The 23,661-nt window shown below is 39.4% G+C and overlaps 1 protein-coding gene across 1 annotated transcript; it reads right to left on the reverse strand.

The window, feature by feature from the left end:
• Positions 1-17,613: 17,613 nt before the first annotated feature.
• On the reverse strand, positions 17,614-20,913 carry MS3_00005309 (uncharacterized protein). The gene has a single exon (XM_051213352.1). The coding sequence runs from the start codon at positions 20,529-20,531 to the stop codon at positions 19,653-19,655; it is 879 nt and encodes a 292-aa protein (XP_051069323.1). The 5' UTR covers positions 20,532-20,913; the 3' UTR covers positions 17,614-19,652.
• Between the last annotated feature and the right edge of the window lie 2,748 nt (positions 20,914-23,661).

The following is a 23,661-nucleotide window of genomic DNA, read 5'->3' on the forward strand; positions in this document are numbered from 1 at the left end:
TTACTGTTAAACTAAACTCGGTCGATAAGGGACACTCACTACCACCCTAAAAAGTCAAGAGGACCGCACAATCGGCTGCCTACTACCAGTGGTCTTGCACCTATGGAGCCTGTTACCAATCAACTAGTTAAGACAACAGAAAATAACATCAGCACCAGAGCGACCATTTATTTAGGTACATGGAATGTTCGTACATTGTGGGACACCGGAAGAGCCTTCCAAATCGCTACAGAAATGAGAAGATACAACCTAGAGGTACTTGGGATCAGTGAAACACATTGGACACAAGTTGGACAACAACGACTAACTACAGGAGAGCTCCTGTTATACTCCGGCCATGAAGAAGAAGATGCACCACATACACAAGGAGTTGCATTGATGCTGTCCAAACAAGCGCAAAATGCACTTATAGGATGGGAATCTCATGGACCAAGGATCATCAAAGCCTCGTTCAAAACAAAGAAACAGGGTATTTCAATGAACATCATCCAATGCTATGCGCCTACCAACGACTACAATGAAGACGCTAAAGATCGATTCTACAATAGGCTGCAGTCAATAGTCGAGAAGTGCCCAACAAAGGACCTGACCATTCTGATGGGAGATTTCAACGCCAAGGTTGGAATGGACAACACTGGATATGAAGACATCATGGGACGACACGGACTGGGAGAAAGAAACGAAAATGGTGAGAGATTTGCAAATCTATGTGCCTTCAATAAGCTGGTCATAGGCGGCACCATATTCCCACATAAACGCATACACAAAACCACATGGACTTCACCGGATCACTCTACACAAAACCAAATCGACCATATTTGCATCAACAAAACGTTCAGGAGGACTATAGAGGACGTGAAAACCAAGAGAGGAGCTGATATAGCATCAGATCATCACTTACTGGTCGCCAAGATGAAATTGAAACTCAAGAAGCACTGGACAACGGGGCAGACAGTATCACAAAAGTTCAATACGGCCTTTCTCCAGGATACTGACAAACTCAACAAATTCAAGATAGACCTCAGCAACAAGTTTCAGGCCTTTCATGATCTACTCAATGGAGAAGGAACTACTATGGAGAGCAACTGGAAGGGGATCAAAGAGGCAATCACTTCAACATGTCATGAGGTCCTGGGTCACAAGAAGCACCACCACAAGGAATGGATCACTGTTGATACACTGGATAAGATTCAAGAAAGGAGGAACAAGAAGACAGTAATCAATATCAGCCGAACAAGAGCAGAGAAAGCGAAGACACAAGCTGAATACATAGAAGGAAATGAGCAAGTGAAGAGGAGCATCAGAACCGACAAACGTAAATATGTGGAAGATTTAGCAACGACGGCGGAAAAGGCTGCAAGAGAAGGAAACATAAGACAATTGTATGACACGACAAAGAAACTCTCTGGAAATCGCCGCAAACCAGAACGACCAGTGAAAAGCAAGGAAGGCGAGGTAATCACCAACATTGAAGAGCAACAAAACAGGTGGGTAGAACACTTCAAAGAACTGTTGAATCGACCAGCTCCACTGAACCCACCCAACATCGAAGCAGCACCCACGGACCTCCCAATCGATGTTGGCCCACCAACAATTGAAGAAATCAGCATGGACATCAGACAAATCAAGAGTGGCAAAGCAGCAGGACCGGACAACATTCCAACAGAGGCACTAAAAGCAGACGTAGCGGCAACTGCAAGGATACTCCACATTCTCTTCAATAAGATTTGGGATGAGGAACAAGTACCAAAAGACTGGAAAGAAAGAATCCTGATCAAGATATCAAAGAAAGGCGATCTCAGCAAGTGTGATAACTACAGCGACATCACTCTACTCTCAATACCGGGAAAAGTCTTCAACAGGGTATTGTTAAACAGGATGAAGGACTGCGTAGATGCCCAACTTCGTGACCAACAGGCAGGATTCCGTAAGGATAGATCGTGTACAGACCAAATCGCAACTCTACGGATCATTGTGGAACAATCAATTGAATGGAATTCATCACTCTACATCAACTTCATTGACTACGAATAGGCATTTGATAGCGTGGACAGAACAACACTATGGAAACATCTTTGACACTACGGCGTGCCTCAGAAGATAGTCAATATCATACGGAATTCCTATGATGGATTACACTGTAAAATCGTGCATGGAGGACAGTTGACAAAGTCGTTCGAAGTGGAGACCAGTGTCAGGCAAGGTTGCTTACTCTCACCCTTTCTCTTTCTCCTGGTGGTCGACTGGATCATGAAGACGTCAACGTCTGAAGGAAAGCGTGGGATACAATGGACATCTAAGATGCAGTTGGATGACCTAGACTTCGCAGACGATCTGGCCCTTCTATCCCAAACGCAACAACAGATGCAGGAGAAGACAAACAGTGTGGCAGCAGCCTCAGCAGCAATAGGTCTCAATATACACAAAGGGAAAAGCAGGATTCTCCGATACAACACAGAATGCACCAATCCAATCACAATTGACGGAGAAGATTTGGAAGATGTAAAAACCTTTACGTATTTGGGCAGCATCATTGATGAACAGGGTGGATCTGATGCGGATGTGAAGGCGCGGATCGGTAAAGCAAGAGCAGCATATTTACAACTGAGGAACATCTGGAACTCAAAGCAACTGTCAACCAACACCAAGGTCAGGATTTTCAATACAAATGTCAAGACAGTTCTACTGTATGGGGCAGAAACCTGGAGAACTACGAAAGCCATCATCCAGAAAATACATGTGTTTATTAACAATTGTCTACGCAAAATACTTCAGATCCATTGGCCGGACACTATTAGCAACAACGTACTGTGGGAGAGAACAAACCAGATCCCAGCGGAGGAAGAAATTAGGAAGAAGCGCTGGAAGTGGATAGGACACACATTGAGGAAAGCACCTAACTGCGTCACAAGACAAGCCCTCACATGGAATCCTGAAGGTCAAAGGAAAAGAGGAAGACCAAAGAACACATTACGCCGAGAAATGGAGATAGACATGAGAAAAATGAACAAGAATTGGATGGAACTAGAAAAGAAGGCCCAGGACAGAGTGGGTTGGAGAATGCTGGTCGGTGGCCCATAAACCATTGGGAGTAACAGGCGTAAGTAAGTAACCAAGTTACTGTGAGTTCCTTCCTGTTTATCCTGTATTAACTTTTTACTCTTCTCTACACTATGTTGACTAGCAATTAATATTATTTCTCCACTCGTTCCCTTATCCACAACTCATATACTTCTATACTTTTTCCGCCTGCTTAAATAAACAACTATCCTACAATATACCCATCTTAACGCTTATACTCTGATTGGCAAACTATACTTTATACTATAGTCAATAGAGGCACTGCATCGGTGCTTTACCCACAGTCCATAGCTTGTAACTGCCTGATAAGCTTGTAAAATGGTACTTATAGAAATAGTGCTTTCCAACAGGTTGTGAAACAGAGGATTTCGTGAGGTATGACGTATATACAAAAATAAGCCTAAATGAGCCTAACATCACAAAAGGAGGGAGGGTGGAGTTACTGACCAGCAAGCATTGATGGTGAGGGCGATAACTTCAACCCACCCATGTTTGTGGGGACAGAACATTTTGTATGTATCAGGCTCCTCATGATTGAGAATAAGTCAACCATTCTGTGATATAGATTGTCTTCCTACGCTCACCACTCAGACTCATGGTTTCAATATTATGCTGGATTAGCTATTCTACTAAGACAACCTATAACATGCTAACTCGGACTTTTACACTAGGATTGTGTGGCTGGCATCGGATAGAAAATAAATGATAACAAAAGATATAGTTATTAGTATTTTTAACACTTCACCCTCTATATACACACCCTTCTAATAAACCGCTTCCCTTGTAGCAACCTTGACTTCCCTTCCTTCATGTGAGCTTACTCCAACTTGTTTAACATCACAACTCATTGTTCTGTATTAGTACATTCTATAATATGGAGCCTCTGACTTCATTTCACTCTAACAAGACATAGTATGAATTTATTCTAATTTATTATACCACTGTCCGTTCTACTACACAATGTTAAGCAACGTTTGGCGTTCATATCCAAGTGCTTTTCTGCTCTTCTGTTTCTCTTTTTTCTTTCTTCAGAATCTTGCTCTGAGAGCACAGATATGAAACGTCTGACGTTTGGAGCAAACTTGACGTACGCACCCTCTCAAGGTCATAGTTTACAGCAAGCGCTCTACGATTTCACTTTATAACAACTATAAACTTAGTAATTTGGGAAGCATTTTGCGAACCAACAAATGTTGTAATTTATAGATCATGCCTGTAAAAACGGTGTGAACCTGCACATGCAGAAATGTATTATTATGACATCACATCCGTTCGAGGCAATATCCTCACCCTTCTGTGCAAACTTTGCATTGATGAAGACGGCTCAAAAGGTCTCCAGTGTAGGGGGATCGGTACTGAACAACCTTTATGTGGATGATTGCCTAGTATCCTTTCCCAATGATGAAGATGCGAAAAGTTTTGTGGTACAACTAAATGAATTGATGGCTCGAGGAGGTTCCAAGTTGAAAAAATGGGTGATTAACTCGGAAATCGTAAGGAAAGTTTTTCCGCAATCTGATAGTATGGAAGCGATTGTTGATATGTCTCTGAATCAAGGGCCGACACATCGAGCCCTCGGGATTGAATGGGACACCTAACACGAGATTTTTAATTTTCGTTTTGATCCAGGGGAAAAAATTCCGACTAGAAGCGGAATACTATCCACCATTTCATCTGTTTTCGATCCACTGGGCCTGATAGCTCCAATATACCTGCTGAACAACTCTTACAGAATCTTTGTAAAACGCGTATCGGTTGGGACCAGCCTCCGAGTGATAGTGTTGTGTCCTCGTGGAACGAATGGGTCACGTTTGTGCGGAGGCTCAGAACGATCAGTGTTCCTCGAAGCATTATAAATGAAAACAGAAAGAACTTTAAGGCGATTGAGCTGCATTTATTTTGTGACGCCTCCGAATCTGGTTACAGTGCGGTAGCTTACTCGTGGAACATCCCTAAGCACCAAGCACCATACAGCGTTCTACTCTATAGTAAGTCTAGAGTGGCACCCATAAAACAGGTGACTGTGCCTAGACTGGAAGTAGCAGCGGCAGTATTGAGCGCTAGAATGGGGGAAGTTTTAAATAGGAACCTTCCTCAGGTGTTTGACAAGACTCACTTCTGGACGGATTCTATGATAGTACTGTACTATATAAAAAATACGGATAGTAGGTATTCCACCTTCGTGGCTAATCGTCTGGCAGCTATTCATCATATAACATCCGTGGACCAGTGGGGGCACGTAGAATCCAATGAAAATCCTGCTGACTGGACATCACGAGGCATACGGAAGGAGCTAGATTTAAAGAACTGGATTGAGGGTCCTTCCTTCTTGAGGAAGAGGGAGTCGGTAGGAACACTAACGCTTATGTGCGAAAATCCCCCAGAAAATGTTGAATTTAAAAGATGTCACACGACCGACGCAGTTGCGCTAAAACATAGCTTAAGTTCAATTCTGCTATATCGCTCAAATTGGATAAAGCTTATTAAAGCGGTAGCATGGCTCAGAAGATACGTGACCTATATAACCATCATGTACTCCCATCACCATGACAGGTCCCTAAGTGTGGGCTATCTGTCAGTTGATGAATTGGATGCAGCTAAACACAAGGTATTAGCCTTAGTGCAAAAGGAAGTGTTTGGGGAAGCAGTAAAAGTGTCTCGATGCAATGGCGTAAGCGCAACTGATATAAAAGAGCTAAAAAATCCTTCACCTGCGCTAATCGATGGATTGCTTTGTGTCGGTGGACGATTACATTACTCGGATTATCCACTCTCAATCAGACATCCGGTAATTTTACCCAGTCATCACTTCGTAACAGAACTTATTATTAGACACCACCACCACCTAGAAGGTCACCCCGGGACATCACAAGTGTCAGCTACCATACGACGAAATTATTGGATTGTTAAAGGAACCAGTGCAGTTAAATGAGTGATAGGTAGATGTGTGAGGTGTATACGCGCGAAAGCCACATTAGGCCAACAGATGATGGCACCTCTCCCCAAGTGTCGAGTGCAGCAAGGCTGGTTTTGCTTCTCCTCCGTCGGGATAGACTATTTTGGGCCGTTGATAGTTCGTCGGGGAAGAAGTGAGGAAAAAAGGATATGGATGCCTATTTACGTGTCTCCAAACACGTGCCGTACATTTTGAACTAGCTTTCAATTTGAGTACGGATGCTTTTATAATGGCTTTAATACGTTTCATAGGAAGGAGAGGAACTCCTAAGGAAATCTATAGCGACAATGGAACTAACTTTGTCGGGGCTACTTCCGAATTACGAGCTAATATTAGTGTGTGGGACAAGCACAGAATAAACGACTTAACAGTATCGAAGGGTATACGCTGGCATTTCAACCCCCCACTAGCTACCCATCGAGGCGGAGTTTGGGAAAGATTAATACGGTCTGTTCGGAGGATCTTACTATCTATTTCCAACGGGCAAATCTTACACGATGATAGTTTGGCAACTTATTTTGTGAAGGTAGAACGAATTTTAAACAACCGCCCAATCGTTCCTGTGACGTCATATGAAAAGGATGATTTTACGCTCACGCTAAACACTTTGTTATTACTAAGAGACTGTGATGGTTTAGGAATGGAGTGTAGTGTTGCGGATAGGTATTCAAAACGATGGAGACAGGTTAATTGTTTAGCCAATACCTTCTGGCGTCGATGGATAAAAGAGTACATCCCTTTACTGCAAGTGAGGCAGAGATGGTTTTGCAAACACAGAAACTTAAAAGAAGGTGATGTAGTTCTAGTGGCTAACGATGCAACTACTCGGGGCTCATGGCCAGTGCGACGGGTTGGTAAGTGCGAGACAGATAGAGGTGGGTTGGTAAGAACAGTGATGGTGCGAATGAGAGAAGGTGTAGTAAGAAGAGATGTGCAAAAGCTCTGCCTTCTAGAGGGAGCCGAGTAATTGTAGATTGTAGCTTAGGTTTATGGATGTACAGGCGTACTGCTGTAGGTCCTGTGCCTCCCATTAATATAGAGCAGTTAGTAAGGAGAGCCATGGCAGAAATGTATTCTAAGGTGTCTTTGCGTAGCTGGAGGGAATTTGGGGGCCGGTGTAACGGAAAAAGAACAGTGAAAATCTCTCTGCAGCTTCTTTGCTGAACAGTATTTTCATTTATTTGTTTCTTCTCCCTTTTGTGTATTCCAACCTTTGTTTCGATCTCGTTTAACCATGTCTTTTGTTCTTCAGTCTTCCCCGTTTGAGCCTTTATTATGTGATTTTGATTGAAGACTTATTTTGTTACCTAATGTTCTATTGCATGCTGCCGGACCATTGACAGTAAGGTTGTGTTTGACTAAGCTCAAGGTCACGGCGTGGTTCAGTTTGTGACTGTTAACCTTCTGACTGTCTGCTTGGGAGAATTGCTGCAATCCCTGCAGATAGATATTTGATCCCATCTTATTGGGAATATTTGTATTGATTCTCAGGTATCAAATCCTTTAGTATTAACTGTCTCTTTCAGTGTTTAGCGCGCTACTTTGTGTTAGAGAAACTTCTGACTGTATAGCACAGGCTGTACCGTTTGAGGTATTTTGTATTTTTGATGTAATTTGTTCTGTTTTCTTAATTAGAACCGTTTATATTGAGCACAGAGTTTGTGTTTTGATATAATATAATACGAGTATCTCAAAGACGCGTTGTGAGCTATAGAGAGGAACTTGGTCTGGTCTAATCGAATAAATTTTGGGTTCGTCAGTCCGTTGTTCCAACCGAATATTGGCTGTTCGGTCGTTACACAGGTCTTGACCACTCTGATGGAAGACATAAATGCCAATGTTGTAATGGACAACACCATAAATGAAGACATCATGAGACGACACGGACTGGGAGAAAAGAAACGAAAATGGTGAGAGATTTACAAACTTATTTGCCTTCAACAAACTGATTATAGACGGCACTATATTCCCACATAAACGCATACACAAAACCACATGGACTTCACCGGATCACTCTACACAAAACCAAATCGACCATATTTGCATCAACAAAACGTTCAGGAGGACTATAGAGGACGTGAAAACCAAGAGAGGAGCTGATATAGCATCAGATCATCACTTACTGGTCGCCAAGATGAAATTGAAACTCAAGAAGCACTGGACAACGGGGCAGACAGTATCACAAAAGTTCAATACGGCCTTTCTCCAGGATACTGACAAACTCAACAAATTCAAGATAGTCCTCAGCAACAAGTTTCAGGCCTTTCATGATCTACTCAATGGAGAAGGAACTACTATGGAGAGCAACTGGAAGGGGATCAAAGAGGCAATCACTTCAACATGTCATGAGGTCCTGGGTCACAAGAAGCACCACCACAAGGAATGGATCACTGTTGATACACTGGTTATAATTCAAGAAAGGAGGAAAAAGAAGACAGTAATCAATATCAGCCAAACAAGAGCAGAGAAAGCGAAGACACAAGCTGAATACATAGAAGGAAATGAGCAAGTGAAGAGGAGCATCAAAAGTGACAAACGTAAATATGTGGAAGATCTAACAAAGGAAGAAAACAAGAGACAACTGTAAGACACAACAAAGAGGCTCACTGAAAATTACCGTAAACCAAAACGACCAGTGCAATCCAAGGAAAGCAAAGTGATCACCAACATTAGAGTATAGCAAAACGGGTGGGTGGAGCACCCCAAACAACTCTCGAATCGACCAGCCCCACTGGACCAACCCGAGATCGAATAAGCACCCACAGACCTCCCATTCAATGTCGGCCCACCAACAATTGAAGAGATCAGCATGGCCATCAGGCAAGTCAAGAGCGGCAAAGCAGCGGGATTAGAAAACATTCTAGCAGCAGCATTAGAAGTAGATGTAGCAGTAACTGCAAAGTACATCACATATTCTCCAGCAAGATTTGGGATGAGAACAAGTACCAAAAGACTGGAAAGAAAGAATCCTGATCAAGATATCAAAGAAAGGCGATCTCAGCAAGTGTGATAACTACAGCGACATCACTCTACTCTCAATACCGGGAAAAGTCTTCAACAGGGTATTGTTAAACAGGATGAAGGACTGCGTAGACGCCCAACTTCGTGACCAACAGGCAGGATTCCGTAAGGATAGATCGTGTACAGACCAAATCGCAACTCTACGGATCATTGTGGAACAATCAATTGAATGGAATTCATCACTCTACATCAACTTCATTGACTACGAAAAGGCATTTGATAGCGTGGACAGAACAACACTATGGAAACATCTTTGACACTACGGCGTGCCTCAGAAGATAGTCAATATCATACGGAATTCCTATGATGGATTACACTGTAAAATCGTGCATGGAGGACAGTTGACAAAGTCGTTCGAAGTGGAGACCAGTGTCAGGCAAGGTTGCTTACTCTCACCCTTTCTCTTTCTCCTGGTGGTCGACTGGATCATGAAGACGTCAACGTCTGAAGGAAAGCGTGGGATACAATGGACATCTAAGATGCAGTTGGATGACCTAGACTTCGCAGACGATCTGGCCCTTCTATCCCAAACGCAACAACAGATGCAGGAGAAGACAAACAGTGTGGCAGCAGCCTCAGCAGCAATAGGTCTCAATATACACAAAGGGAAAAGCAGGATTCTCCGATACAACACAGCATGCACCAATCCAACCACACTTGACGGAGACGATTTGGGAGATGTTAAAACCTTTACATATCTAGGTAGCATCGTTGATGAACAGGGTGGATCTGATGCGGATGTGACGGCGCGGATCGGTAAAGCAAGAGCATCATATTTACAACTGAGGAACATCTGGAACTCAAAACAACTGTCAACCAATAACAAAGTCGAAATTTTAAATACAAATGTCAAGACAGTTCTACTGTATGAAGCAAAAATCTAGCGGAGGAAGAAATCAGGAAGAAGTGCTGGAAGTGGGTTGGACACACATTGAGGAAAGCATCCGACTGCGTCACAAGGCAAGCCTTCACTTGAAGTCCTCAAGGTCGCAGGAAAGGACCAAGTAACACAATACGCCGAGGAATGCAACAGACATGAGAAGAATGAATAACAATTGGAAAGAACTAGAAAGGTAGGCTCAGGACAGAGTGGGTTGTAGAATGTTAGTCGGCGACCTGTGCTCCATTGGTAGTAACAGGCGTAAGTAATTAAGTATAAAAACCGCAAATAAAGTCGTAAGTTGAAAAAATCATTGTGCAGCTGAAACGTGCGTTAAAAAGTTCATATGAACCGGAAAAATGTGATATATGCCAACGAAGCAACCAAGGAAAAAATTATTATTTAAGGACAAAATCAATGAGTAATTGTTATAGTAGGTGTATACATACGGAGATCTTCGAAAAAAGTAAACGAATTCATGCAAATCCATGAACAATAAGACCTTGGAGTCCACATCGCACCTCCATTATGTTTGAACGACAAATTTAAAACATATATGATCACATACACACAAATGTTTGACCACAAACTAGCACTTTCAAAACTTGTATGATCACGTACTATTGCTTAAATTGCGTTTTGATGCCACAACTCATATACTTTCTGGAATTGCCTGTTAAATTAGGACCTCAATCCAATACGTTCGAAAATATATAGTAGATTATGGTAAGACCTTACACTCTTTGCCTTATATATTATCTCATATACAATCCTTAAATTGCATGTAGATGATATAACTAACAGGCATTTTCTGAAAAAACCGTTGAGTTTGGTGTGTTGATCATAATTTTTGGTCAGTAAGTTTGACTGAAAAACTGTTTCATACATTTTGGATATAAAGTATCACATTAATTTTAGATGGTTTTAAACCTACATACCGATACACTCCACAGTCCTAACTAATACCGAACCTCCTGAATAAAGACAGTTCTAGATCACTTTGGTATGTAAAGTATATCTTTACATGAACTCTCGAAATCAAAATTTCTCAAACATGCAGTTTTCGTTTTGTTTTGCATCTAAACATGAGCTTACATATCATAGCTCTACTGTGATTTTCCTGACTTTCCTCCTGTTGCATTGGTGTGATAACTAGAAGTATTCTAACCGACATAATGCATTTTAAGGCAGACAGAAATACATCAGCACAAATAAACACATTATATTTGAAATTAGTTATCAGTGTGTTTTCACGTACAAAACAATCATTAGCCCGTACAAATACCACAATTCATCAAATTCATTAATGCTCACTATATCCTCATATTTGTTTTAGACAAACGTATTCATTTCAGAATAGCCTTTAGCATTCTAAATTGTCTTTTTGCACCACATTATATATTCTAGCAATTATTCTTCACTCAGTCTGCTATTAATCTCTTCTCACTTATATTCATAAAGCTCCGGTCTCTAAGATCCCGGATAAATTTAGGGAAGAATCATTATCTAACACTACCACCGACACGAGTTCGAACGGTTTGAATGACGCGTGCTACCCCTATTCATCCATAAAACAACAGGCTTATGCAAGTTCTTCCATTCCATAAGTACTCAAGACCCTCTTGGTAAACAATGATGGCAGTGGTCGCTGCAAACATGTGAACGACATAAGAAAGTTTTAGATTGACACGAACGTTCACAACTTAACTAAGAATTTATCAACCCAACCTCACTAAATTTAAAGATCAGATCAAGGATGCAAGTAATTCCCCGAATTGTGTTGTTTCACAGGTGTGTGAAAGAATATGACTATCTAGCAATGCAACCGTGTTCAGTACAAACTGATGGCTCACAAAAGGTGTAACAATAAAAATGATTTAGGACTATTTTGGGAAAAAAAGCCATTTGTGTGTCCAAATACAGTGTTTTATTCACTAAGATATAAAAATAAACATAATCCTGAACTTTCAGCTTTCTTGAACGAACTCCATTTATACAATTCTTCGTTCATTTAACGCCGTACCATGGCTTTCTTTCTTTAATCTGTTGAAATACACAAGAGCTCTTCAGCGCAGACCGCGATTCGACGTATGTCTTAACTTCACTGCTCCAAATGTCGATTGTGTCATTTATAACGGTTATGGGAGACAAAAGACTTCCAAAATTAAAGCAGTGCTACCATAAGCACCATAGTGTGTATGCACAACTGAGCATACTTAAATTGATTGACAGAAATGATTCATCTCGACACAAATGTATTTTGACCATGAAAAATAACGTTTTTGGTAGTAACAACCCAGACTTAACAATATTTTGGCTTATGAAACACCTTGGGAAGTCGAATTTTGTGAATACAACTGGATACTTCATAATTAACGGTAGCATTGTGAACGATACTGATACTATTTATGAGCAATCAAGACCATCATTTCTTGCAGCGCTACGACTTAAAATCCAAAACTTCTATCAACACTCTTTCTGATGTTGACATCCAAACATCCATCCACAATTAATTTGACGTCCACCAATATCAACTACTCTATAACTACCTATAACGAATCCCCTGACGTCCAGTCTGAGGTAGTTCTTGCGTCATTCATGAAGTACGACAGCGGAGAATTTTTATGGACTGCGAAGTCTACTCATCTAAATGAAAATCATGGCTTTTTTTATTCCAGATTCAAAACGGGATCGCGGAGCGAAACACCTAACCAAAGGCCCATTAAGTAGATATCTACGCCATCCAGAATTCTGTAATGCATCCGCGAATAGCTATTGCAATCTTTTTCTATAAACTATTTAGGAACATATTATAACATTCATTATCAAATGTATATTATGTCCAAAAGAGGTTTGGCAGTGATGTTTATATAACACAATATACATGACCATTCCGTGTGAAAATAATAATAATAATTTATTCTCAAATAACAGTTTGTTACATGAGGCATGCCAGTTTACAGGCAAGATCAAATTGATACAATATCCACTGTAGTAAATTACACAGCTGGGTTGATAATTTAAAGGATATGAATGTAGATGGTTTTAATCAGTATCACAGTTGGCGCGCTTCACGAAAGTTGCGTTGCGAATGTGCAACTGATGGTCAAGGATAGGTCCGTTGAAGGTGGGAGCTTTTAGAAATCGCAACCTTATGTCCCTTTGGAATGTCTAAGGCTTTGAGGATGGTGCAGGATAAAATCTTTCGTTCCATATCACAAGGGGGCTGAAAGAGGGAGCAAGTAAAAGAAAACACGAGGGGCAGAGTAGCCAATATTCATGAAGGGATGTTTAAGGTATGATTACTCAGTCTGATTTTCTTTTATTAAGGTATTTGTTAAGAAAGAGCATTTAATAGGTTAAAGAAAATAAGTGTTAACAAGGTATGAGTGGACATACAACTGACAAATGGAGGCGATTCGGAAAGGAGCTGAGAGTATGGGATTATGTGTGGTTATAAAATAAAATATGGTGCTAGAAACAGTATTGTGATATACAGTTGGCTATCTTTTTTATCGAAGCAATTGGAGCCCTTTTCTTTTTTTTGTATTATTACTTTTTTCCAGGTATCATAGGGTCTTGAGTAGGCTTCGTATATTAGCGAATTGTCTAGTTTGCTTGTAATAGGATTACTGGGTAGGAAGTGAAACCAATTCAACGTTCGTAACACGATTTAAAGAGGTATTTTGCGTGATAAATCAGCTTCAATACCATAAGTTCGTGACATCCCACTAAACCATAAGGAGCCGTAATTAAACAAAATATTCTGCCCTACAGACATGGGTGGATTGAATTTATCTCCCCACCATCATGTTTGCTGGTCAGTAACGCCACCCTCCCTCCTTTTGTGATGTTAGGCTCTCTTACGTTTATGGTAAGTATGAATACTGCTTTAATCAAAGCCCATAGTTGGGATACACTGTCTCTACTAGGTCCATGTTACAAGCAAATCAGATAGTTGGAAAGTCTTTTTTGGGTTAGATGTTCATATGGTATATCACACTGCTATGAAAATAACTAATGGTTTAAAGAAGTAAGGACTAATAGCAAATCAAAAGATATGAGAGGGTATAAAACTGTAGAAAGAAAAAAGGAAAGAAAGAGATTTCAGGGTAAGACAAATAAAACATTGAGAAACTCACAAGACTTTGTGGCCAAATTTTGAGCTTTGTATGATCGGCCTTAGTAGATCAGCATCCATAAGATTGAGCTATCTGTCTACTTGCAGTAGAAAAAAAAGCATGACTTTTAGGAAGAATAATGTACATTTAACCTGTAGAGATTTGGGAACTGAAAGCTAGGGTTAGGAACATAAGGTTATGATTAATAAACAATGAATAATAGGAAAGGATAAGCCATATATTCTGTGGTTTGGTTATATTCGTATTAGTAACAGTCGAACTTGTTATAATCTTGTTCTTTCTAGATACTGGGCGGTCCGTAATAAAGTGCCCCATTGGTGGGCGGGAGTTCAAGGAAATGTTGAAGCTCTTTGGAGTCTAGAAATAGGGTTATTAGCTTTTTGAATCTGGTAAACGTATCACAGTTGCGGATAGGCATTGGCAGCCTGTTCCACAATAAGCTATACCGTACTGTAAAAAACTTACAACGCATTTGTTTTTGGTGTTTTACGGTAAGTAGTGTATATGCGTTGTTTCTAAGTCTATAGGCTGGGTCGTGGGTGATAGTCGGGCAGGAGGTTAGAAAGGAGAGCCCATATATCGCTTTGTAGAGAAATATTAAATTGTTCTTTAGCCGACGGTGCCATAAAGGTTCTAAACAGAGGTGCTTACATCTATCTGTGTAATCGAGATTCGAGTTCCATCCTAGTAGTTGACGTGTGAAACGTCTTTGAACATCTACTCTCATCTTGTCTGTGATATTCATATTAGAGAAGACAGAAGAGCAGTATTCAAGGGAGGGTCGTACACATATTTTGTAGAGAGTAAGTTTACCCTCTGTTGTGAAAAAGTTTTTCATTATAAAACCAATTAGCCGTCTAGATTTAGAAATAATAGAGGAGGCATGTTCTTTAAAGTTCAGGCTTCCTGTGTAATTAATTCCTAAATCGTGTACTGATTCGAGTGTTTGGACTGTACTTTCATTTAATTGAAGTCGCGGTTTATAGGGATGCTTTCCGAAGTGCATGATCCCGCACTTGTTGAGGTTAAACGGTAATTGCCATTTTTCATTCCATATAGTTAAGTTATTGAGGTCCTTTTGGATCTGGGATATACTTTTGCTTATTGTCTCAGGCTTATAGCTGTATACTATTTTGAGATCATCAGCATATAGGTATGGTTTCCCAAATTCTATGGTGTTACATGTATCGTTTATATACATAAGAAACAAAAGTGGATCTAATACGCTTCCCTGGATGACTCCACTGGTGATTGGTCTAGGTGACGAGAGACAGTCATTGTACTTTACCATCTGTTTACGTTCTGTTAAGAACGAAGCAAAGCATGAGTACAGTGGGTTGTGTATTCCGAAGGACTTTAGTTTGACGAGTAGCCTTTTGTGTGGGACCTTATCAAAGGCTTTCTTAAAGTCTAGAAATAGGACTGATACAAGGAGTCCGCTGTCTCGTTTCAGAGTTATATCATTCAGGTAGTCTACTAGGCATGTATCGCATGATCTGGACCTAAGAAATCCATGCTGGGAGGTCGAGATGAGATTATTAGTTAGTAGATGTTGGACTACAGCCGCCTTAACTACTTTTTCCATCACTCTGGATACCACTTGAAGTTATGTTAATAGGCCGGTAATTTTCAACGTTTGCTTCAGGTCCTGTTTTAATTTTGGGAATGATATGTGTAGTTTTCCAGGCAGTAGGGTAACACGCTGAAGAGAGTGATATCGCGAATAGTTTGAGAAGCAAAACACACATATCGTCACCTCCATGTTTTAGCATCCAAGATGGAATACCATCTGGTCCATCAGTGTACGAGTGTTTCAATGTACTGATTGCTTTGGAGATATTTTGTACACTGAATTCTACATTAGTAATTTCACAGGGAGTTACTGGGATTGGTTCTGAATCATTAAATGGTTTTTCGTTAGTTAGTAAGAAACAAAAATGTTCACTAAATAATTCCGTGATAAGTTTGGGATCTTCGTATACTTGTTTGCCTTTAATGAATATACTCCCTCTCGATTTAGAGCGTTTAAGTTTATTTTGGAGTAGTATGGTGAGTGCAGAGGAGTTATTATTAAGCTGGACTGCACGTTTTTCCTGTGCTACTGCTTTTTGTTTAGTTATTGCCTCTGTTCGGACAAGTATTTCTGTCATCGTTACCAAAGAGGAAAAGTCATTTAAGTTATGGGATCGAGTACAATGTCTTTGAAGACGTCTTCTTGTACTGACCGGTATATAGAGATCTTTGGAGAACGTAGGTTTACAGTATTCTAAAGGTGCGGTGTTGTTGATGATACTTTTGATGTTGTGATAAAATATATTGGTTAATGTGTCGGTATTGTTTGAGGTAAAGAAAGTTCTCCAGTCAGTGCTTCTTAGGTAATAGTGGAAGTTATTCCAATCAACCTTGCGATAGTTTCTACGCAGTGTTACGGTTTTACTTCTATCGGTTGTGGTTTTTACATTAAGGCTGCATATGACAATGTTATGATCACTACCTGGGAACTTTTTTCCAATATACAAAGTATTGGGGATGAGGCCACTGGTAAAGACTAAGTCTAAGATGTTTTGACGTCTGGTAGGGCTATCGACATACTAAGTCCATTGTCCAAGCTCTAGACATTCAATAAATGATTCATAACGTCTCGACTCAATATAAAATTCTGCGGTGATTTTGAGTAACATCTGGTACAATTTGGTTCATCGTGTTCCTCCAGTTATTTTCTGAATACGAGTCACCATAGCTTTCTCGATTAATAGCACGTGGACCACAATTTTGTTCGAGCTGACGTTTATTTTCGCAGCTAGACAGTACCAGTAGTGTTTCATTTGATTCTGGACTCTGGGCATCATCTACAGGATCTGGCTCCTGATCATCTGGTATTGTCACAACTTCATGTGCATTTAGCACAATATTTTCTTGCTCTGAGCTGGACACGTTACCAATATTACGTTTTCCTTCTGGTATAGAGGGATTTGAATCCTGCACAGGATATGCTTCTGAAATGTCCATTACTGCACCATTATCTGCATGATACATAGATTTCTTATTTTCTGCTTGAATGCAAAGTCTGCCCAAAACTGTTACAAATAGCTGTTGTTGCAAGGCAAACATCTTCTGCTGGTGCTGTAATATTAACCGCAACTGTTCGAAAGAAATCGACATTTTTTTTTGCCAATAATATTAGCTCCAAAAATCACCGGCAATTATACAGCTAATTTATTTCCAAAATCTGAGTCACCACTTGTATTATTATTATTTCTTTGTTGCCAAAATCCCCGTCGCCAATTGTTATGACCTTGCGTCTCCCAATTATTTTGTTTTTGCCAAAATCCCCGTCGCCAATTGTTATGACCTTGGATGTCTGACTTTTCGATCACACGACTTATCTACCAATCCGAATACGACTTATACGAATCTTCGCACTAGGCCAACCAATGACGTTCAACCGGTGTGGGCAGTTTAGTGTCCTTATTGGTCCTATGTCCTACGAGCCCTTCCACTTGAGTCCAGAACAAGATACCAGCTTCCGAATCAGAGCAGATCGTTTATTTCAAGCATACTTAGTTTATATATCAATCACACAGACCGCAACGTACCATAAAATAGGAAATAATATTTGTACACAAATAAGCCCAAAAAGTGGCTGTGAATGTGGGAGGCAGTAGTTAATAAACTGAACATAACTTAAGAACCGTAAATCGTACAATAATAAATTATAGGCCAAAATAAAGCTTGTCATAAGAGGGATATAAATATACATAGTGTAATTGTTGAGTAGTTATACAATAAGAATATTAGTCCATGAATAGTCCTCGGAAGTTACCTGTAACTTAATCTCCACTCGGATATAACACCCCCTTTTTTTTTTTGAAAATTCCAACTTTAGATTCTTATTAAAAAAAAAAGAATTATATGTGACTTTAAATTCCTCAACATTCTCCTCCTCCTCGAAATAATGTTGGGTCCTTATGGCTCCAAATTACAACTAGTAGGACTTTATTTAAACCATGTTTCTTGTATTGACTGGAGAATCCACTAAAAATGACTAGATGATGATGAACGACCTTTGATCTGAGTTCATTATTTTCAAATTCATTATGAATCTCGTTAGCAGATAACGAGTCATTAAGAAAGTCAACGTCTAACAGAATTAAATTAGATTTTTGGCCATCATTCGACTCAGCTGACATATTTCCCTCATTGTTATAAGAAGTTTCATCAAAATCATATGCATTATTCTGAGAATCAATATCTGGCACACTGTCATTAGAAATGGGATAAGTTGACTCAATATAAAATTCTGTCTTCCGGTGATTTTGAGTAACATCTGGTACAATTTGGTTCATCGTGTTGCTCCAGTTATTTTCTGAATACGAGTCACCATAGCTTTCTCGACTAATAGCACGTGGACCACAATTTTGTTCGAGCTGACGTTTATTTTCGCAGCTAGACAGTACCAGTAGTGTTTCATTTGATTCTGGACTCTGGGCATCATCTACAGGATCTGGCTCCTGATCATCTGGTATTGTCACAACTTCATGTGCATTTAGCACAATATTTTCTTGCTCTGAGCTGGACACGTTACCAATATTACGTTTTCCTTCTGGTATAGAGGGATTTGAATCCTGCACAGGATATGCTTCTGAAATGTCCATTACTGCACCATTATCTGCATGATACATAGATTTCTTATTTTCTGCTTGAATGCAAAGTCTGCCCAAAACTGTTACAAATAGCTGTTGTTGCAAGGCAAACATCTTCTGCTGGTGCTGTAATATTAACCGCAACTGTTCGAAAGAAATCGACATTTTTTTTTGCCAATAATATTAGCTCCAAAAATCACCGGCAATTATACAGCTAATTTATTTCCAAAATCTGAGTCACCACTTGTATTATTATTATTTCTTTGTTGCCAAAATCCCCGTCGCCAATTGTTATGACCTTGCGTCTCCCAATTATTTTGTTTTTGCCAAAATCCCCGTCGCCAATTGTTATGACCTTGGATGTCTGACTTTTCGATCACACGACTTATCTACCAATCCGAATACGACTTATACGAATCTTCGCACTAGGCCAACCAATGACGTTCAACCGGTGTGGGCAGTTTAGTGTCCTTATTGGTCCTATGTCCTACGAGCCCTTCCACTTGAGTCCAGAACAAGATACCAGCTTCCGAATCAGAGCAGATCGTTTATTTCAAGCATACTTAGTTTATATATCAATCACACAGACCGCAACGTACCATAAAATAGGAAATAATATTTGTACACAAATAAGCCCAAAAAGTGGCTGTGAATGTGGGAGGCAGTAGTTAATAAACTGAACATAACTTAAGAACCGTAAATCGTACAATAATAAATTATAGGCCAAAATAAAGCTTGTCATAAGAGGGATATAAATATACATAGTGTAATTGTTGAGTAGTTATACAATAAGAATATTAGTCCATGAATAGTCCTCGGAAGTTACCTGTAACTTAATCTCCACTCGGATATAACACCCCCTTTTTTTTTGAAAATTCCAACTTTAGATTCTTATTAAAAAAAAAGAATTATATGTGACTTTAAATTCCTCAACATTCTCCTCCTCCTCGAAATAATGTTGGGTCCTTATGGCTCCAAATTACAACTAGTAGGACTTTATTTAAACCATGTTTCTTGTATTGACTGGAGAATCCACTAAAAATGACTAGATGATGATGAACGACCTTTGATCTGAGTTCATTATTTTCAAATTCATTATGAATCTCGTTAGCAGATAACGAGTCATTAAGAAAGTCAACGTCTAACAGAATTAAATTAGATTTTTGGCCATCATTCGACTCAGCTGACATATTTCCCTCATTGTTATAAGAAGTTTCATCAAAATCATATGCATTATTCTGAGAATCAATATCTGGCACACTGTCATTAGAAATGGGATAAGTTGACTCAATATAAAATTCTGTCTTCCGGTGATTTTGAGTAACATCTGGTACAATTTGGTTCATCGTGTTGCTCCAGTTATTTTCTGAATACGAGTCACCATAGCTTTCTCGACTAATAGCACGTGGACCACAATTTTGTTCGAGCTGACGTTTATTTTCGCAGCTAGACAGTACCAGTAGTGTTTCATTTGATTCTGGACTCTGGGCATCATCTACAGGATCTGGCTCCTGATCATCTGGTATTGTCACAACTTCATGTGCATTTAGCACAATATTTTCTTGCTCTGAGCTGGACACGTTACCAATATTACGTTTTCCTTCTGGTATAGAGGGATTTGAATCCTGCACAGGATATGCTTCTGAAATGTCCATTACTGCACCATTATCTGCATGATACATAGATTTCTTATTTTCTGCTTGAATGCAAAGTCTGCCCAAAACTGTTACAAATAGCTGTTGTTGCAAGGCAAACATCTTCTGCTGGTGCTGTAATATTAACCGCAACTGTTCGAAAGAAATCGACATTTTTTTTTTGCCAATAATATTAGCTCCAAAAATCACCGGCAATTATACAGCTAATTTATTTCCAAAATCTGAGTCACCACTTGTATTATTATTATTTCTTTGTTGCCAAAATCCCCGTCGCCAATTGTTATGACCTTGCGTCTCCCAATTATTTTGTTTTTGCCAAAATCCCCGTCGCCAATTGTTATGACCTTGGATGTCTGACTTTTCGATCACACGACTTATCTACCAATCCGAATACGACTTATACGAATCTTCGCACTAGGCCAACCAATGACGTTCAACCGGTGTGGGCAGTTTAGTGTCCTTATTGGTCCTATGTCCTACGAGCCCTTCCACTTGAGTCCAGAACAAGATACCAGCTTCCGAATCAGAGCAGATCGTTTATTTCAAGCATACTTAGTTTATATATCAATCACACAGACCGCAACGTACCATAAAATAGGAAATAATATTTGTACACAAATAAGCCCAAAAAGTGGCTGTGAATGTGGGAGGCAGTAGTTAATAAACTGAACATAACTTAAGAACCGTAAATCGTACAATAATAAATTATAGGCCAAAATAAAGCTTGTCATAAGAGGGATATAAATATACATAGTGTAATTGTTGAGTAGTTATACAATAAGAATATTAGTCCATGAATAGTCCTCGGAAGTTACCTGTAACTTAATCTCCACTCGGATATAACACCCCCTTTTTTTTTGAAAATTCCAACTTTAGATTCTTATTAAAAAAAAAAAGAATTATATGTGACTTTAAATTCCTCAACATTCTCCTCCTCCTCGAAATAATGTTGGGTCCTTATGGCTCCAAATTACAACTAGTAGGACTTTATTTAAACCATGTTTCTTGTATTGACTGGAGAATCCACTAAAAATGACTAGATGATGATGAACGACCTTTGATCTGAGTTCATTATTTTCAAATTCATTATGAATCTCGTTAGCAGATAACGAGTCATTAAGAAAGTCAACGTCTAACAGAATTAAATTAGATTTTTGGCCATCATTCGACTCAGCTGACATATTTCCCTCATTGTTATAAGAAGTTTCATCAAAATCATATGCATTATTCTGAGAATCAATATCTGGCACACTGTCATTAGAAATGGGATAAGTTGACTCAATATAAAATTCTGTCTTCCGGTGATTTTGAGTAACATCTGGTACAATTTGGTTCATCGTGTTGCTCCAGTTATTTTCTGAATACGAGTCACCATAGCTTTCTCGACTAATAGCACGTGGACCACAATTTTGTTCGAGCTGACGTTTATTTTCGCAGCTAGACAGTACCAGTAGTGTTTCATTTGATTCTGGACTCTGGGCATCATCTACAGGATCTGGCTCCTGATCATCTGGTATTGTCACAACTTCATGTGCATTTAGCACAATATTTTCTTGCTCTGAGCTGGACACGTTACCAATATTACGTTTTCCTTCTGGTATAGAGGGATTTGAATCCTGCACAGGATATGCTTCTGAAATGTCCATTACTGCACCATTATCTGCATGATACATAGATTTCTTATTTTCTGCTTGAATGCAAAGTCTGCCCAAAACTGTTACAAATAGCTGTTGTTGCAAGGCAAACATCTTCTGCTGGTGCTGTAATATTAACCGCAACTGTTCGAAAGAAATCGACATTTTTTTGCCAATAATATTAGCTCCAAAAATCACCGGCAATTATACAGCTAATTTATTTCCAAAATCTGAGTCACCACTTGTATTATTATTATTTCTTTGTTGCCAAAATCCCCGTCGCCAATTGTTATGACCTTGCGTCTCCCAATTATTTTGTTTTTGCCAAAATCCCCGTCGCCAATTGTTATGACCTTGGATGTCTGACTTTTCGATCACACGACTTATCTACCAATCCGAATACGACTTATACGAATCTTCGCACTAGGCCAACCAATGACGTTCAACCGGTGTGGGCAGTTTAGTGTCCTTATTGGTCCTATGTCCTACGAGCCCTTCCACTTGAGTCCAGAACAAGATACCAGCTTCCGAATCAGAGCAGATCGTTTATTTCAAGCATACTTAGTTTATATATCAATCACACAGACCGCAACGTACCATAAAATAGGAAATAATATTTGTACACAAATAAGCCCAAAAAGTGGCTGTGAATGTGGGAGGCAGTAGTTAATAAACTGAACATAACTTAAGAACCGTAAATCGTACAATAATAAATTATAGGCCAAAATAAAGCTTGTCATAAGAGGGATATAAATATACATAGTGTAATTGTTGAGTAGTTATACAATAAGAATATTAGTCCATGAATAGTCCTCGGAAGTTACCTGTAACTTAATCTCCACTCGGATATAACACCCCCTTTTTTTTTTGAAAATTCCAACTTTAGATTCTTATTAAAAAAAAAGAATTATATGTGACTTTAAATTCCTCAACATTCTCCTCCTCCTCGAAATAATGTTGGGTCCTTATGGCTCCAAATTACAACTAGTAGGACTTTATTTAAACCATGTTTCTTGTATTGACTGGAGAATCCACTAAAAATGACTAGATGATGATGAACGACCTTTGATCTGAGTTCATTATTTTCAAATTCATTATGAATCTCGTTAGCAGATAACGAGTCATTAAGAAAGTCAACGTCTAACAGAATTAAATTAGATTTTTGGCCATCATTCGACTCAGCTGACATATTTCCCTCATTGTTATAAGAAGTTTCATCAAAATCATATGCATTATTCTGAGAATCAATATCTGGCACACTGTCATTAGAAATGGGATAAGTTGACTCAATATAAAATTCTGTCTTCCGGTGATTTTGAGTAACATCTGGTACAATTTGGTTCATCGTGTTGCTCCAGTTATTTTCTGAATACGAGTCACCATAGCTTTCTCGACTAATAGCACGTGGACCACAATTTTGTTCGAGCTGACGTTTATTTTCGCAGCTAGACAGTACCAGTAGTGTTTCATTTGATTCTGGACTCTGGGCATCATCTACAGGATCTGGCTCCTGATCATCTGGTATTGTCACAACTTCATGTGCATTTAGCACAATATTTTCTTGCTCTGAGCTGGACACGTTACCAATATTACGTTTTCCTTCTGGTATAGAGGGATTTGAATCCTGCACAGGATATGCTTCTGAAATG

The sequence above is a fragment of the Schistosoma haematobium genome, chromosome 3, assembly GCF_000699445.3.
Source record: "Schistosoma haematobium chromosome 3, whole genome shotgun sequence".
Classification (NCBI taxonomy): Eukaryota; Metazoa; Platyhelminthes; class Trematoda; order Strigeidida; family Schistosomatidae; genus Schistosoma; species Schistosoma haematobium.